The sequence below is a fragment of the Diuraphis noxia genome, unplaced genomic scaffold, assembly GCF_037042655.1.
Source record: "Diuraphis noxia isolate RWA-SAM2 unplaced genomic scaffold, SU_Dnox_SAM2 contig0004, whole genome shotgun sequence".
In the NCBI taxonomy this organism is placed as follows: domain Eukaryota; kingdom Metazoa; phylum Arthropoda; class Insecta; order Hemiptera; family Aphididae; genus Diuraphis; species Diuraphis noxia.
This window is the reverse complement of record NW_028301714.1, coordinates 67,494,229-67,511,670: the sequence shown is the minus strand read 5'-3', so window position 1 is coordinate 67,511,670 and position 17,442 is coordinate 67,494,229. Positions and strand designations below refer to the sequence as shown.

Here is a 17,442-nt window from a genome sequence, read left to right as displayed (position 1 = left end):
TTAACAGCATAATATCAGTAGGATGCACATCCATGATATAATAATATTTACATAAACTCAAAATTGGTACAAAATGATAGTATCCGGTTACTTCTTGTATAGGAACACTTTAGTACTATACCACTATATAAATATACTCATATACGTATAAACAATATTACACAATTTATTGTTTAACTGACACAATAATAGACTTATCATGTGCGATAAACAAAAAGGAAAATAAATACGACCAACAGTTTTCCAATAAGGAAGTGAATGTTACTGTTCTTGTGTTATAGTAAATTATTGAAGTAGAGGTCTCCGCTGTATATTATTATTATTTTCTTTCCATAAAAGAAAATTATTTGTTCTGTTCTTGAGTAGATGGGCGTTTACTTAATAATAATAATAAAGTCGGTAACAAATGAAAATGAACATAACATAACACAAAATACATAATACCGATGACAACACTACGTCTTATATTCTGACTAAATCTAAATGGTTCGTTCTCATTCCACGATGTTCTATTCATACCGCAGTTCTCGCGAAATCAGAACAATATAATACAACGTGGATATAGGTAGGTATCGAAGGTTTCATATAAAAATAATACCATGCTAACGACGTCACGATTGTACTTCATTGTTTCAAAACTGGAAGGTCGTTCACCGATCTCTTTGTCCAATCGTTCGACAAAACCTATATAATATTGTCTAGAAGAGCACTGAGCAAATTATTATTATATATTTTTTTCTAATTATTTCCTTTTGACGTTGTGTTGGTGATAAAAATATGGTCGAGCGATGTGCGTTGATGTATTATTTTATTTTTAATTTTTCTAATAATTTCCTTTTATTGTTACGCAAATGGTTATTGATAACAAGAACAATAATATTATACTCTTATAAAATGTATATTATATAGATTATGATGCGTGTCCCATATTCAAATTCACCTGAACAACGTACCAGTTATTTGGCTTCCTTCCGAATAGAAGCCGTTCTAATTTTTTATTTCCCAGTATATAGGTCAAACGTCCGATATCCACGATATTATACCAGAGCCACTGAGTTTTGTGCAAACCAATTTTCTACAATAATCATAGATTCCTCTAAAATCGTTTTACCCAGTACCTATCGGCTATCGGCTATTATACGTGTGGTGTTCTTCATAATTAATGAACCTTGCTTTTGACGCACCAAACAAGAAAACGGAATTCTGTACAATTACTCATACATCTTGAATTTATTTTCTTGTTGAGTCAACCAAATAGTTGTTACTATAACCATCAAAAAAAAAAAAAATTATGGCAAACGGGCAATTTATAAAATAGTTGAAATATACGCATATTTACCAATCAAATCATAAGTTGTTTAAAAAGTTCCCAGCTATTGTCTAGAAATGCCACAACACACTACATAGTGAGATAATAATTTACAATTTTCGTTCACTTGCAATTATAATGTGTGAGCATTTATATAAAGTATATGGATAAAGGTGTGAAATAATATGCAAATCAATACCCTATTTTTAACGTAATTCAATGTGTATACAGATCATACAGGCTACAACATAATTATTTATTTATGATAATATTTTCCATTTTTATAACGTCATATTATATTTTATGTTAGTATAATATTATTCGATAAACCTCAAAATATATAAGATACACACGCGTGTATAATGTTTACCGTGATTGGAATTAAGATTCTTTAAAATCAATTGAATTTGTTTAGGCGGCAGGCACTAAAGTATCATAATATGAGATTTTATTAGGTTACAGAAAATAAAAATCAAATCTTAGTTTTACAGTCTGATATGTAATACAATATAATATAATATTGTATAATAGCATCTTATACAATATAATATAAAAAATAAAACTCAATATTTCATATGAAATAAAATAAAGAAATTGTTATATCTATATTTTAGTAGTTTTAAATAATTATTAATACTGTTATTGAACCATAAATATTATATTATAGTTCAATAAAATAATATTGTTGAATCAATATAGAGTATTATGTCAACTAGAAGAAGTAAAACGTACAAACAACATTAAATTAAATTTTAATCTATAGATAAAGTTCACCGATATTTTGATTATAATAATATTATATTCAACTTGTACAATATCATATTTGTTCAATATTTAATAACATTATATTGCTTATAAGTTTCAAAAAGTCTATCTGGAGCTCAAAAAAGCATAGAAAATGTGTTTACTGTTGATTATTTATCCGAGGCATTAAATTGGAAAAATAGTTCCACATATAAAGCACATGTAATTTGCACCACTGCAGGTAGCCGAAAGTAGTGTTTGTAATTTACACCAAAATAAGGGTATGTAATTTGAACTATCTTCTGGTAGTTGAAAATAGAATTTGTAATTTTCACCAAAATGATTATTTATTTGTTCGAATACCGAATATTTCGATTTTGAAATATTTGATTATTCTTCGATATCTTCGTTGACGTCAAGACTGAATGACAGCAATAATTTTCTTATATTCATAATAATACGAATTTAATTATATATATATATTTTTTAAATGGCTTACTTTTTTTCATATTCATAATTATACGATTTTATATAAGCTTACAAAAATATGTGTATAAGCTCAGCTATTTTATAAATAAAAGCTAAGCTAAATGTATTTTAAGATATAGAAACTTGTAAGTTGGTATACTATTGAAAAAATAGTCGATTTTAATTTTGGTTCAAATTATAATTCCTATTTCTTACTATCTGTCGATGGTGAAAATTACATATCCTTATTTTAGAGCAAATTATAAACGCATTAATAAAAAAAATTGCACATGTATATATTTTGGGTCAATTTTGGTGCAAATTGACTACAGCCCATTATACAACTCAATATTTTACTATCATTTTTACATACCTATACATATTTCCTACGCATACATAAAGTTTTAAATGTCTTTATTCAAATATATATAACTCGTGGAGAAAATTGAATAATCATATAACTAATAATTTTATTGCTTTTCGAGTTTCGTACAAGAACAAAGCAATAACTACAAAAAAAAAGTAAATACACAACATACTGCATTGTATAGCGAAAAATGCTGTAAAGTTGTTTACTTCTTTTACTGAGTAGGTATCAAAGTATACTATTTTTAAAAGTTTTTTATTTTTTATGTGTATTATTTCAAACTTATAAATAACGAAAAAAAAATGTTATTCGATATTTCTGAACTTATACTACAGTAATGGTAGTGATGTAGTATGACCATATATTATAAAATATATAAAAAGATAAATTCATGTGTGTATTTTTTTTACCGCATTTACCTTACGAGGAATTTACAAAATATCTTTTAACAACGTTTCCGTGCGGTGCGACGAATATAGTACCTATATCTATAGTGTTTTTGATGGATTTCCTTAGCTCCGCGATGATCGTTACATTTCGTGTGGTTCAATCAATCAATGCGGGTTTGTTCTCATACTATTTTCCCTATATTTATATATGTGTATATTTTATCTGACACTTGCTGTGATGACGACCTTCGTGATATATGCAACGTCATAATATCATAATATTTTTGTACGTTAGATAATAAATAGGTACCTACTATCGTTAACTTTCGTGTCAAATGAAATTGAAGGTGTGATTTTTTTGTTTCCACAGGACGTTCAAAATGTTGCTGACGCCAGACGAGAAACTATTCGCTGACGACGTGGTGTTCGAAGGCTCAGGAGATCGGCCAATACCGTTTGATCCAGGCAAAGCTTACGTCGGCACATTGGAAGGTAAATAAGATTAGAACCATTTGGTGTATAATATTGTATTTAAATAAAGCTGATCTGTATTGGAAAATTGCGACGGCTATTGTTAAGGTCTATCACGTCTATATAAAATCGGCGTGCCTACGTGAAACTCAATATTATACATGGAAGAACCCGTATTCATTGTATACGAATAAAATAATATAAATAATGACAAATACATACACATGTTGTATCCTGTGTAGTTTGTCATATAGGTACCTACGCGTTCATTTGTTTGCCTATAGTATTTCAATTAACCACACCGACATTTGTTCTCAAGTCAGAATCGTCATCGCCGTATAGCATCATTATACTTTACGATCCATTATAATATAATAATACATGTAAATTATGCCCGGTATTTATATAAACACACACTGACATTATAATTAATATATTGTCTATAAATAATAATGTTACAAATTAGAGAAAAGTGTATACATTTTAGGTACTTCGTCAGTAGGTACCTGCTCCAAAATCAATTATGCACCAACATGTAAATATTAATTTTTTAAAGGATTTTGATTCTTAACGAATTCTTCAGAACTCTCTTATATACATCTACGATTTTTTCACGGTAAAATAGCTTCATAATTTATTATTGTTTTCTAGGATTTACGTTTAATTTTCTCATGTGAAGCATAATATGATTTATAATATTTATTTTTATAATGCTACTATCAAATTTATTCCATGGCTGGTTATTTCTAGTTCAGTAAATTTTAGTCCTTACTACACATTCGTGATTTAACTTTCCTATTTCGTTACTATAGTTGGCAAACGTATGGTAAACTTTCCCAAGGTCTCTGTTTTGAAGTTTTAATTCGGTTGAAAGTGTGAGTCTTCTTCGCTTCGTACACAGAACACAGTTGTCTAAAAACTTAGCTTTAAAGTGTATTGGAACACTAGCTGTGGTGTTGCAAAATAAGGCGTTTCGAGTAGGAAGAGGGAAAACATTAAAACCATATGGGGTTTTACAGCAAACCATTCGTTTTATGTTCCATACCACTTTATTTGTCGTAAACATTGTAGTAACATTTCGAACGTGGTTCAAATGTAATTTCATTATTAGGCCCGTGTAATTGAGTTTTTTTTTAGTTTTCCTTTTCCTAGTGAATTTAATTTAACTTATTTAAAAACGTACAATTATAACTTAAAGTAAGAATAAATATTGTTTAAACATGCCTACAACAATAGATGAATATTATTCCTGCTGAACAAATCTAGAAATAATTTTATGCTATGTTACTGTTGCACATACTAAAAATTCTAGAAACTTAAAATACTTACGGGCTACGACGTATTATAATTAGGTAATACTTTCAATGAGTATAGTTATACCAAATAGTCGAATAATGAAAAAGAATAAATAATAAGTCCAGTTAATAGAAAAAAATCATGATTGTATTTAATTTATGTATTTCTAACAATTTTGGTTTCTTAAATTTGATTTTTAATGACAATAACTTTATTTTAGATACCGATTATGTTGTATTTATAACGTCAACAGTTTTGAAAGTACTCAATATATAAATAAAGCACAAATATTTCGTTATTCTTAATTTTAGTAAAAATGTATTTAGTTATTTCAAAATATTAGATTTATTTCACAACCTTTACCTACACGACATTCTAATTTACTTTTTATTGACTTATTATAAGTTTATCACAATAATGGATGATATATCTTTTATATAATATTATAATAATTAATAATATAATATGCGATGTTTTTTTTTCCCAAGTAAGTGCTACATACTATGTATTATTAATAGAAAAATAGTATTGTTAATATTTTATGATTATATCATAATTCATAAACCTTGAAAAATAGACGGCATCGTTGCTCAGAATCGTTTTTCGTATGCAGTCATTAGATAGTATCCACATTAGTATTTATTTTACGAGCAACTCTAATTATATGGTTTATTATGTCTTCTACTCGAAATCATTTTTAAAATCTCTTCTTAAATGACACTCTTGGTCAATTTTTCATAATGACTGGATTTAATTTTAACTTGAAAGGTTCTGTTACTTTTGAATGGACATTTTTCGTTAGATACAGTGTACGGTTTATGTAGATGTATACCTATTTCACATCAAGGGTAAAATTATATTGTCCATACCCGGTACACAATATATTATGTGTCTCGTATTCGTGGCAGTACCTATATATTTGTGTGCAGAGCCTCGGTTGGAGCGCATCTACCTACGTTTAAAAATGTATATGTAAGTTATATTTTACCAAACAGACGAGAAACACAACCGATTGGGCTCCACGCGAATCGTTTGCTCAATATACAATCGCTGTAATGGCGACGATGGCGACTGGCGCGTACGTATATAAAGAAGTATTTCTCTGCGGCTTACATATCGGCTGCGAACTTATTCGTAAATTTATGTGCCGGTAAATCAATTTGCAGTTCGTGTGCAGGCCATTGCCACCACCTCCGCCACTGCCACAGCCCATTCTTTCTGTACGATATAGTCTTTATACATTATTATTATTATTATTATTATTATCCATGGCTGTGCGACGCGCGCCGTGACCGTCTTACGATTTATTTATTTTTCTTTATCCAGGATTTTCATTGCGAGCAGCTGAATCGTTTTGCCGACGAGTCGTTTATCATGCATTGTTCTTTATAGTTAAAAATATTACGTTTCCATATATGTGCGTGTGTGTTTTTCATGAGAAATCGCTTTAACCCAAACGTTTTCCTCGGTATTCCATTATAACACACTTCTGTATGTCCGTTACGTACGACAAAACTTCATAATTAATGGTTGAACTGTGTGGACCATGAAATAATCGCTATTGTGATATTATTATTATTAACGCGTTGGGCTATTTAAACAAAATATTATTAACAACAGACGGTTTCACGTGCTTTGCTTGCATATTATAATATGCATATAACTTATATATTATGTACGAATGAATGTGTGTGTGTGTGTGTGTGTGTGTGTGTGTGTGTGTGTGTGTGTGTGTGTGTGTGTGTGTGTGTGTGTGTGTGTGTGTGTGTGTGTGTGTGTGTGTGTGTGTGTGTGTGTGTGTGTGTGTGTGTGTTTGTTTATGCTGGTGAGTGTGTACGAAAGGGATGGAGAATGTGTTTGTATGCTAGTGCATTATTAAAATGGTTAGCATAACGTATACATATATAGTAATATGTTTATTTATCGTATAAACGCTTCGTGTTTTATATCCTTTCTCTCTATAGTATATAATATTATCTTGTTCGGAACGGCTTTTCTTTGTTTAAAATTTGCAGTCATTAGACCCTTGCATATATTATGTGCTAACTTTTTACTAATATATTAATAATAATATGCAACTCGTTTTTTTCGTATTGGTCTGCTAGAGATTTGTTGATTTAATGAAATATTCTTAAAGTTCTGTATTTATATTTTTAGATGTTGGATCCAATGTTTAATTTTTATGAAGTTCAGTCTACAAAAACAAGGTGGCTATATTCTTTTTTACAGCCATTTAAGTAGTAATGTTATTTGATTTTAATTAACTTAAGTGACATTATATATACCTACCATTATCTAACTAATTTAATTACATAATTCTACAGATCTGAATGACTATTACACTGTTATTTATATTTAATTTCTCATAAATACATTTTCATCTTAATAATATAGTATTATTACTGTTAAGTCATAAACATTGAACTATGAAGTAACACTATGCAATAAAAGCATTAAAAACTATAAGTTTGTTAAAATTGGTAAAATAATATAATTTCATGAAAAATAAATTATAGATTTTAGTTTCAAGGATTAATAGATGAACAAATTAGGTTATAGTAATTAAATTAATATTATAGACATGTATCTATAGGTATATCAATCTATCGAATTATGACAAAAGAAAGTAGGTTAATATAATATTTCGTACAATTCTAACGTAAAAAAAATCATCTGTTCTATATTATTATAGTTATTATAGTATTAACTTTTAAATAATGTTTGATAAATCATTATAGTAATGAATCATTACAAAAGTAGGTATACTGTACAGCCAATGTGATTTTAAGCTAAAAAATATCTTATTTTCGTCGAACAAATCTATTAACCCCAGTTCATGTGCAGATAATTATGTTTTCTTTGAGTGAGAATGACTCAAATTTTATTTAGTTATGGGGTGTAGACTGTAGTTACATTAATGAATCAACGAAATGTGAACTGATCTTAATGGAGCTTAGTTTAATCGATACTTTTTTTCGTTTCTTGTAATCACATATAATCCATTCAAGTGAAACCCATCAATCACAATATCGGGGAACTAATGATGTAAATCGAACGTGAACCTCAGTTGGAGAAAACTTTGTTTTTAATTTGTTTAACCGCATCACTCAAGAAAATTACATGAAAAAATAACGTAAGAGTTTTTCAAAAATTTTATTTTATATTTATTATTTACACCTTTTAAAACACTGTGTATTAAGAGCAATGTTAATCTTTGTATTTTTCTTACTATTATTTATTATAAAACATTGTAATTTAAAACTTTTGTTGTACGTCAACATATTAATAGTTAGGAAAACAAAATATAAGATAATACAAAATTCTTACACTTATTATTAATTAGTTAATAGGTACCATATTATTATTATTATTATTTTTATCATATCGTATATTTATTCTTTGCTCGTTTTCATATTAAGGCAGTTGTTAATTAATTGTTATCAAATTATTATAATTAACGCTTTTTTTATTCATAAAAAGATCACATTTTAAATAGACCAGTAAGGTAGTTATATAATTGTGTTGTTTGATACCTAATAAAATATAACTTTTATTTAATAATTACCTTAGAATATTATTAAAAGTGGATACTAGATATAGACGTATAGTTTTATTTTATATAGTTGTTTACAGTATAGCCATAAGTACTGTATGTACTCGTATCTTATTGTGGCCATATTATTACTTATATGCGATGGATATATTATAGTGTAATGTATATTTAAATTATTTTAAATTCGAGAACAATGATAAATAATACATTCAAAACGACTATGATAAGAGTTCAAATGTTTTCCTTTTATTAACAAAAACATTATGGCACAGGAATGATTATTTAATTTCAATTTTACAATTTACGGAATTTGAAGCTCAGTTTACTTAAATATTACAATAAATATAAAACTATAACAATAAAAACAGTACTCCAAGTAAATATTTAAGGGTAAAGGCATTTCAAGTATTACATAGATTTTACATTTAAATATTTGTCACGTGCTACATATTTTAGTACTAGCTAGTGACTATTTAATTAACATAATATAATTCGGGAACTTCAAATGTTCGTGATTAGTGGATCCGTAATTGTAGTTAATAATTTCCATTCAGACATTTTTCATGAGAGATGAAACGATCGATTTTTAATTCAGCTTCTGTTTATCACTCTCACTCAAATTCAATATGTGTTGTATTATGATTAACACTATATAATAATTCTATAAATGTATTAAGTGCAATGTTAAATACTGAATTATAAATTAGTATATAAAAATTTACAAATTTTAGTGTATATATTAGAGTATTTCTATATGAATTACCTGAAATATTATTTTTTTAAATTCTAGGTCTTATCTTCTCTATACTTTATTTTTTTCTTATAAAAAGATCAAATTAATTACTATTCTAAAGTTTGAATCTCTTAAAATTAATGATTACAATTTGTTGTTGTTTTATAATCAGTCAAAACTCTTTTAACTCAATTTTTAAATGGCACATATCCATAATATTATCTTTAGTACAAATATTCTCTCAGAAACATTCATTTCATAGGCTTAGCAAAATTAATTTAGAAAAATAATTGAATGTACATATACTCTACAAAATCCCTCTATTGTTAAACATAATGTGTCCCCATAGCTTTAAGATTAATACTCTATGACTACTATTTTGTATTTTGTATTTACTGCAGGCTAATAACCTCAGGAGTTGAAGCCTTATTTGAATTTAAAAAAAAAAAAAAAAAAAACATTCATTTAATATAACTACATAACTTTGATAGACTAAATTTTTTTTTTATTGATATTAAATACAACCCGGCATAATCTTTGGTCATTAGTTATACCTACAGCTATGGTGGCACAACAATTAGTTACAATAGGTGTACATTATGCTATCGTATTCTAATAACTAAGAACTAAAAAAAAGGTATACATCATTTTTAAATTGAGTTATATAAGTTAATTGATTTTAGGAAGTTTATCATATTGATATTGTCCTCGATATCTAGTCCTAGAGCGGTGCCGAGTGTCGCGTCGATTCCGATCCTTTGTCTGTCTTGTTTTTTCTTGAAACATTCAGTTAATATGTGTTTCACGGACCGTCTTACACCGCAAGCTTCACATATAGGAGCTTCTTCCTTAGCCATTACCTAATAGTAATCGTGTATATAAGGGAATCCGTGGGTTAGTCTCGTATGTCCGATAGGCATGTGGTGAAAACTAAAATCAATTTATTCTATATTTATATATTAAATACATGTGTGATGCATATCTATATTTGACCGTTTTCTATATTCTGTTTCCGTTTTTGGGGTGAGTGTATCAAAATATCGCACTATATTATAATGTATATGAAGTGTATAACTACACAATGTTCATATCGTTAAAGCACTGCGTAATTTCGTATTGATTTCTGTTCCTAGTTTAAGGATTAACTTTTGGTTTTTGGTTTTTATCAAAACATAAGAGAAAAAAGGTTTAAAACTTTTTGACTCGTTTTTTAGTTGGCGGGATATTGTGTTGAATCTCTTTTTCTCATCTCTGTCTGAAAAACGCAACATATATATATAGTGTAGTTCCAACATGCCGGTTTGTCAGTAGCAGTAGTTAGTATGTATTACTTTTCAACTTTTTTTTTTTAATTCAGAGTTTTTAAATATACAAGATACAAACACAAGAGATACGCGTTAGCGTTTTAAAATTGAATATCTCTCATTTGCGCTAAGCCATTGTTCGCATACCGAAAATAAACTTTTAATAATAATATAATACTTATACATAAAATCTATACAACTCCATTTAAACATCGTTTAAAATTTAATTTAATGCCAAATACGTTATCTATACATAATGCTTTTTTCATGTTTCATTAGTTTATTCTGTTTTCGTCTTTTTGGTGAATATTGTTTGTGTAGTGTGTATCCATCCAAATGAGGCATCAGCATACATAATAATATATTTTTGTATTAATCATTTCTTGATTAACTATAATATACATATAATATATTACAATTACATTTAAGATTCTGGGTGGATCATTGATTTTACAATGATGTGTGTATGTGTGCGTTTTTACGCAATTATATTTTCAAAATGTAAGTTTAATTATAAGCTATTTTTACCATGAACCTATTCACACCAGTCTATGGTGTTGGCTTATGAGAATAGAAGTAAAAGCTACATTTGACTAATATAATATAATATAAATAATATGGTAATATTAAGATAATATATATATATTTTATTGATCAAATCGCTTCAACAACATTAGTTATTAACTGTATCTACAACCGTAGGCTAATAACCTAGCTGTTGAAGCCTTATTTTCAATAATAAGAAAAAAATAGTTATCAACGTAAAGTAAGTTAACAATTTTTAACTTAAATACATTTCTAAATCAATTTGTATAAATCTGATTTTTAAAATATTTTTACTATATTTTAATTTATGCAATTTGTTCTTGTCAAAAATTAACTAAACTTACTGTAACACTAATATAAACTATAATTAATAATAATACTAATAAGTAATTACAAAATAAATATATCTAGAAATATAGACTGACAAACTGTCTCTGTTTATAATCTATATCACCGTAAACAATAATTTTTGATAGGTGAATAGGTGATTGAATTCAAATTTAGTATATTAAAGTGATCTACTCAATGACAAGGTACACCTAGTACCTACTTATTTTACATTATATTAATTTCTCGGAATTTTGTAATATACATATTGTATATTTTCTTAAATGATATTCTGTAATATAAAGAATTTTTTGTATGTCATGACTGTATGGCATAATATGGTGAGCTTTTTAAAACTAAATTTATCACTGTTTACCATGTATATAGGTACAGATATACTACAATACTACATAAATTATAGTGCGCAACTATAATACTGCAACGACTTTACCTAATAATAGTAATAATTCTTCATATAGTTTGCGGTAACTAGAATGGACATGTGATATGACCTACTGCTACAATTACAGACCACTGATTTGTCATCTGCAGTTGTTTTTGTCACCTGTATCTATAAGATTTATTGCTACAATTTTTTAAAATTTTAATTCAATGGCTTAAATAATTACATAAAAAAATAATCGATTAGCTAATTTACCATGTATATGTACCTATTTAATATATTATTTGTATATTTATTAATAAACAGTGGGGGTCCAGCTCACATACATTCTTACCGAATTTGATGCATACCTGGAAGGGCTGGAAGTAAGGAATAATCGCAATGAATTGCCCGATGACATATACGACATACTTGGACCAGTTTTTCATATAATTCGATTTCCTCCAGGAGACTGAATTGTAAAAACTAATTTAATTATCAATATAGTACTATTTTAAAGTTTAAGCTCATTATTTAATCATTTGTTGTGATATAACTTTTTATTACTATTTAATACCATATATTATATTATTAAATACCTACCTTTATATATTCTCCCAATGGTCACGTTGCCGAGTGTTATCTTTTGCGTAGCCCGGTGTAAGTTACAATATTATTCACTAATTATAACTGGAAATCGCAAACAATTGTTGGTGGTATTTCCACAAAGATGTAATAAATTATATATTACATGCATATTTTATTCATTGAAAATTAATTTGAATAGGCATATATTATGATACAAATAAAAAAACCTTGTTTTCCTGTTAATAAAGAATTATAGTATTCAGTATTTTTTGCCCACTTAACTACTTAAGCCTTATATGTACACGATTTACTGCGTATAAATTAATTTGTACCATTTCCGTGAAACGCTATAATACGAGTATGAGAATACAACATTATAATATTAATAAGGAAATTGTGGCCTTTGTAAGGTTGACATTTTCAAAAGGTAGCCTACCCTGCCTTACCTACTCTACGAAAACATTACTGTTAATATTGAACTGTAATAATATTTATTATCATGGATTTATTTAATGTTGAGATCAGAATTATAATTCTTTTTTTTATAAAAATATTGGCACTTTAGAAGGGATTTTGAAGTTAACATAATACATTTTTAACATTTATACGTATTTATAAAAATTTTATTGTTTAGTCTGCTGTTCGCAATGATATTGAACAAGAAAGATATTTTTTAATTAAATACCTTGAAAATTGACGTATGAAAATTAATTTTATGGGTTGTTGGTACTACCGGAAAATACCGTATAAAATAAATAATTCACAGACAAAGTAATTCTATATTCAAATTACTGTTTTTGCATTAAATAAAATACATCGTCGATTGGTTAAAAAGCGAACAAAACAATAACCTGATTTCGCTAGCAACAGCTTATGATGCGCAATAATAAATTTGGTTACTTGAAAAAGCCCATTCGATATTTATACTCAATGAAGACAACATTATAAAAAACTGATTGAGTGTTTTATTCATTGAATCAGTCCAATTATAATATTATATAATATGATAATAGGTTAAATATTAAAAAATTTAAAAAATATATTTCTTTACTTTTTGAGTTTTAACTTTCGATAAAGAAAAGATTTTTAGAATTTCTATGATATATAATAAATACCCGAATACATTTTCATAACTACATTCTATAGACTTACTAGCATGTCACTTGTAAGATACGTACAATAGTAGGTATACTTAATTTTTCCTTTTGGAATAATAATAATACTTTTTCTAATTTTTAGTACACGCAAGTACCCGTGTGTTATAACCTTAACACATGTCCGTAATATGTGATAAAGGTTTAACAACTACTTTGTTGAGTACAAATATTAGGCAGTTATAATATAATATTTTTATAACATTATATGTATAGAGCATTAACTAACATAAACGAATAAAACCTTAGTATACAATAGAGTAATCTGGAACACCTGAAGTGGAACATTCAGTATCTGAACCTCAGAATTACTTGTTTTAACCTTGATTAGTGACTTATGGAAGGCGAAAGGAGATTTTTAGCAAATTAATGTTTTACGTAGTTTTCAAGTCTGCGTTTAATTAATAAACAAAATATAGTCTTCAATTTTTTTTTTCTAAATATTTTTTAACGCATCATATATTTACGCTGCACGGAACGGGTCATAATAAAAGATTGGTCAGCAGAGTGTGGGTAGAATGTCCAAATCTTAGATCGCATCCTCGATAGATATCATAATGTATGTTATGTGTTTTTATCATGTGCTTAAATATTTTTTTTTTAGAGTGGGATTGTCCTTCTTTGGTATCGCCCATCGTCGCATTGAGATTAACTCTCAATGCTACTCTACCCCGCTGCTAGAATTTTTAATATACTAAAGGTCTTTGGACCAAATTCTTTTTAATAGTCCGTACATTACATTTTATGATAATGTACAGAGGATTAATTGTTGTTCATAATTTGATGGTGTGGTTAGTTAATTCTTAATAGAATCTTTTATAATGATGTTTCTGAAAATCATTCGTTGTTAGTCTTGTGATCGTTATGAAAGACAGCCTTGTTTTGTTATATACTACGGGGTACCTTTAATATGTGATAAGGATTAAGGCTATGGATTGAAAAAGTTATATTGTAGTTGAACACTCGCAGGGTTGGCTGAACTCCATTTTTGATTGTCATAATGTCATACTAGTCTGATGATGATTGCTTTGTACATTTAAAAAATATCATGCATTATTATGTATTATAAAATGTTTGTTCTAATATTGAAAACGATATTGAAAATAATATATAGTATCTGTTATGACAGTTTAATTTGGCATTTCCTTCGAGAATATTTTATATTTATTTTCCTCATTCTGTGATTTGACTTTATTTTTATTTTATATTTTTCGTGACATAATCAATTTTTAAACAATCACTTATTTAAATAAAAAATTAACAATATAAACTGTATATACATTTTATTATTTTGTTTATTTTGTATATTTCAATCTTTCATTTTTTCAGATTATTTTTAGTTTATAATTAAAAATTATTTTCATTTATTTATGGTTTTAAGCAAATAGAAGTTTTAAATTTAATAATAAATATTTAACTTTGCATCATATAGTATATTGAAATTTACAGTACTAAAATTATTAAAATATTTCCTCTTTTTAAAATATCATCAATATCTCATAAGCCAAATATTCGTTTTCAACAAACAAAAAATAATCAATAAATAAAATGAAAATTTTAATTAAAATTGTATTGGTAATTTTATTATCAACCAATTATTATGAATTCTTATGAATTCTATTAATTATAATTTAAATTCCTACATTGTTAAAAAATATTATGACTATAGGTAGGGCTTCCGATGTTGAAGAAGTTGCATATTTTAGTAAATAATGCTCTTGCAGATCAAGTAAGAAATCTGAGCTGTAAAATGATAAGTTTAAAAATAAAAAATATAAAATGTGTATTTTGCATATTGCGTCAATTTTAACAAAAATGTGCATATTACTTTATTTCCGTGTGCATATTATTAATATTTAATATTTAAAAAAAATAATATAATTTTCTTAACTAGTGTATTTTTAATAATATATTTAATATATAACTCAACATTATCAAACGTACTTAGGCATTTATTTTTATCGTCGCAGTCTAATATTAATTTCTTTATTTCGAAAATCTTTTCAGAAAATATTTGTTTCAATGTAGGTATTACCAAACAAGTAATTGAACATTTCCAAAACAAGATTTTGAAATACATTTTAATATTTATGATATAATATAAAAATACTCAAGTGTTAAAATTGTATTTTTATTTTTTTAAATAAACACCTACTTAAGTATACCTATTTGTGAATAATTGAATTAATTCGTTATATAAATAATAGAGCAACCTAGAAATTGGATGAAATGAACGTTTTAATTTAGAACAACGTAAATGTATGTCAAAAAAACTTTTTCAAGTGAATTCCTTCATGTAAAACAATTGTCATTCCGAAAACATAAAATCCAGTAATTATACATAACTGTTGTCTATGGTTTAAACGTGGGAAGATGCCGTTATACACATCACGCGTTATATCTTGTTTTTAATTTTCAAAATTATGTTAAATGTATAATCAATGACAACTTATAATTATACCGTTCATCATGGCTTAAATGCTCGTCAGCGGTACAGAACATTTCGCACATGTGACATATGCCATTAAGGGAGTTGTGTTTGTTTCATAAACACTTATATCCGCTTGTTATAAATTACCTATAGTCTGTATTAGACACGCGTGACGCGTGTTACACACACTCCGCAAACACTCACATACACTACGCGTATTTCCGATTTTTTTTTTCGTTAGACCGTAATTACAAATCGATGTTAAACACGGTGAATTACAAAAAAAAAAAAAAAACTAGTAAAAACCACGCTCTCTTTTCAATATATTATGTAGTACCCAAACGTCGAAAACACTTATATTTACGACGATAACTCACTCGTGCTATGATTAACTAAATGAAAAACTGAAAAACTGAAAACTTCTATTTTTTTTTTTTTTAAATACTCGATCAAAATTTCCCCCACTTCTATTGAAAAAAAAGAATGGGATGGAGTGGGCGTCGTATTATTAAATTAAATATTAATACCTAAATTATAACGATTTATAATAATTCCATTACGATTGATTTCATTGGTTCTTTTTTTTTTACAGACGAAGAGACGGTGACCGTACGTGGCATCGTGACGTCCGACGGACTATTTGATGGTACCATCAGCACGGCCACCGAGGAATATTTCGTAGAACCTTCGTCACGGTATGGGGATGAGTCGACGTTACCGTACCACAGTGTCGCGTACCGGTTGTCGGACGTATCCAACCCAAAGTCGGCCGGTGGCGGCTGCAGGTCGGAGGCACTGCGCGAACGCCGGTCGACCGACGACGGCCACGCCGACGCCGAGAGGCTGGTGAACCAGACGTACGACACGGAAGGTGTGATTCTGGTGCGGTCGCCGAACGGAACCATCGTGAACCGGAGCAGGCAGTCGGCCACCAGCAAGACGGCCGTGCCGAAGCCCAACTGGTATGACCCAAACGACCAGCGCAAGATACTGGTGGCCGTGGCTGGAGATGAGGCCAGCAGCAACCTGGTGGTGGACGACAGCGGAGCTTACGATCCGTTTGAAAACCGCAAGAAGGGGCTGGGTGGGTTCGTCGACAACCGGAAGACCACGTGCATGCTGTACCTGCAGGCCGACCATCTGTTCTACGAGAAGTACGGCAGGGAAGAGACGTGCATCGAAGTCATGACTAGACACGTGCAGAGGGTAAATGCCATTTACAGGAACACTGGTGAGTTACGACGATTTTTTAACATCTATTGCACTTGCATATAATATTATGTATAAGAAAGACATTAGAGTGTCCGTGAAGTTATGTAACATCAAAATCATTAGTTTCTTCTATAGCGCCAAATGTGTCAAACGTTATGATAGGTACTC

The 17,442-nt window shown here is 28.4% G+C and overlaps 1 protein-coding gene across 1 annotated transcript in view; it reads left to right on the top strand.

Annotated features, from left to right (window-relative positions):
- Positions 1 to 17,442, top strand: part of Kul (Kuzbanian-like) — an 80,028-nt gene that overhangs the window by 36,605 nt on the left and 25,981 nt on the right. The window contains exons 3-4 of the mRNA XM_089225152.1: positions 3,648 to 3,769; positions 16,655 to 17,293. Coding sequence (XP_089081278.1) covers positions 3,648 to 3,769; positions 16,655 to 17,293 — 761 coding nt within the window. The remainder of the gene's footprint in view (positions 1 to 3,647; positions 3,770 to 16,654; positions 17,294 to 17,442) is intronic.